This window comes from Rhinopithecus bieti, unplaced genomic scaffold (genome assembly GCF_001698545.2).
Source record: "Rhinopithecus bieti isolate Rb0 unplaced genomic scaffold, ASM169854v2 scaffold_63301, whole genome shotgun sequence".
In the NCBI taxonomy this organism is placed as follows: domain Eukaryota; kingdom Metazoa; phylum Chordata; class Mammalia; order Primates; family Cercopithecidae; genus Rhinopithecus; species Rhinopithecus bieti.
The window spans coordinates 561,778-564,016 of NW_016824157.1; the positions used below are offsets into that span (position 1 = coordinate 561,778).

The 2,239-nt window shown below is 50.6% G+C and overlaps 1 protein-coding gene across 1 annotated transcript in view; it reads right to left on the reverse strand.

The window, feature by feature from the left end:
- LOC108522032 (mitogen-activated protein kinase kinase kinase 15-like) overlaps positions 1-1,326 on the reverse strand; it is a gene marked incomplete at its 5' end in the record, with an annotated part of 7,426 nt that extends 6,100 nt beyond the window's left edge. The window contains one exon of the mRNA XM_017862132.1: positions 1,161-1,326. Coding sequence (XP_017717621.1) covers positions 1,161-1,326 — 166 coding nt within the window. The remainder of the gene's footprint in view (positions 1-1,160) is intronic.
- Positions 1,327-2,239: the final 913 nt, after the last annotated feature.

A 2,239-nucleotide genomic window follows, 5' to 3' on the forward strand; every position in this document is an offset into this window, starting at 1 on the left:
ACAGGCACGCGCCACCATGCCTGGTAAATTTTATATTTTAGTAGAGACAGGGTTTCACCATACTGGCCAGCCTGGTCTCAAACTCCTGACCTTGTGATCCGCCCACCTTGGCCTCCCAAAGTGCTGGGATTACAGGCGTGAGCCACCATACCGGGCCAACTATGGATTACTTTTAAAAACCAAATCACGCAGCTGATAATGTGACTTCCCAGAGCAAACAGGAATAATTTTATTCATTTCACAAATATTTCTTCCTTTCTTTTTTTTTTTGAGACGGAGTTCCTCTCTTGTTGTCCAGGCTGGAGTGCAATGGCACAATCTCAGCTCACTGCAACCCTGCCTCCCAGGTTCAATCGATTCTCCTGCCTCAGCTTCCCAAGCAGCTGAGATTACAGGCGTGCCCCACCACACCTGCCTAATTTTGTAATTTTAGTAGAGACGGGGTTTCACCATGTTGGCCAGGCTGGTCTCAAACTCCTGACCTTAAGTGATCCACTCACCTCGGCCTCTCAAAGTGTTGGGATTACAGGCGTAAGCCACCATGCCCGTCCATTTCACAAATAATTCTTAAGCACCTACTATGTGCCAGGAAGTGAACAAAACAGACCAGTGCATTGGAGGAATATGATAGTGATGCCAGGGCTCCCTGGTTGGGAAGGTAGTCCATGCCCGTCTAGGGATCATGACAAATCACATGGAAGAAATGACAACAGGGCAAACTTCCTCAGGGTTGGGATTATGGGATGTGCATCCACTGACGAAGTGCTAACCAACCCCCAAATCCCGCGACTTCTGCAGGGGCAGGCTGCTGAGCCTGCGAGACCCACACACCATGCCAGGGGTCCCGTCTTGGTGAAAAGACACAGAGAAAGAATTCAGAGATGCTGCTGCCTTTAGTATGAGTAATTTCTGTGTGGCCTGGGGCAAGGTACTATAGCACTGATTTTTTCTTTTTTTTTTTTTTTTTTTTTTTAAAGGAAGGCATTCCTCTAGTCCCTCAATTGAGGCTGAGAATACACCCTTGCCCAGTTCGTGGATGATGAAGCTGCTTTTTCTAAGACCTGGGTGAGACACTCAACAACCAAACCAATTCATCAGCATCTTAGTGGCTCAGGCTACTGTCCCAGCCCCTGCTCCCAGAGGGCCCAGAAGCTCCTCACCTGTTGGTCTCCTGCCTGAGCTCACCCAGCTGGAGGCTCAGGTGCTGCTGGTGGGGCTGGGCCTCCTGGCCAGGTCTGGCCGCTGGGGGATAGCCCTCTTCCACTTCATCCATGTCCTTATCTACCCCTTCCGTCTCACAGGTAGGCTCAAAGTGGGCTTGGAGCTCTGCAAATCACACAAGACATGACCATGGTGAGCAAACCAGGCCAGTAGGGCCTGGGGTCACAGACACCCAGGTCAGCAAACCGGGGTGTTTGGAAGCTGGCCCGGCCTGTGCCATGCTCCATTAGGGGACTGCTGACTTTACAAATGGAGAGGAGACCGTTCTATTTGGTTCTCTGCAGCGTAAAGCTGATCACGCCAGTTTCCAGAGGAAGAAATTGAGGCTTAAGGATATAAAGCGAGCCAAGGCCAGCATTCAAAGGGTACAACCAGGCCAGGCGCGGTGGCTTATGCCTGCAATCCCAGCACTTTGGGAGGCTGAGGCAGGCAGATCACTTGAGGTCAGGAGTTTGAGACCAGCCTGGTCAACATGGTGAAACCACATCTCTACTAAAAAATATATACAAAAATTAGCCGGGGCCAGGTGCAGTGGCTCACGCCTGTAATCCCAGCACTTTGGGAGGCTGAGGCGGGCAGATCACAAGGTCAAGAGATCAAGACCATCCTGGCCAACGTGGTGAAACCCCGTCTCTACTAGAAAAATTAGCTGGGTGTGGTGGCGCACACCTGTAGCCCCAGCTACTCGGGAGGCTGAGGCAGGAGAATTGCCTGAACCTGGGAGATTGAGATTGCAGTGAGGCGAGATCACGTCACTGCACTCCAGCCTGGTGACAGAGCAAGACTCCGTGTAAAGTAATAATAATAAATTAATTAATAACTTAGCTGGGCGTGGTGGTGCGTACCCCTGTAATCCCAGCTACTCGGAAGGCTGAGGCACAAGAATCACTTGAACCCAGGAGGTGGAGGCTGCAGTGAGCTGAGATTGCGCCACTGCACTCCAGCCTGAGTGATAGAGCAAGACTGTCTCAGAAAAAAAGAAAGAAAAGAAAAGAAAAGAAAAGAAAAGAAAGAAAGA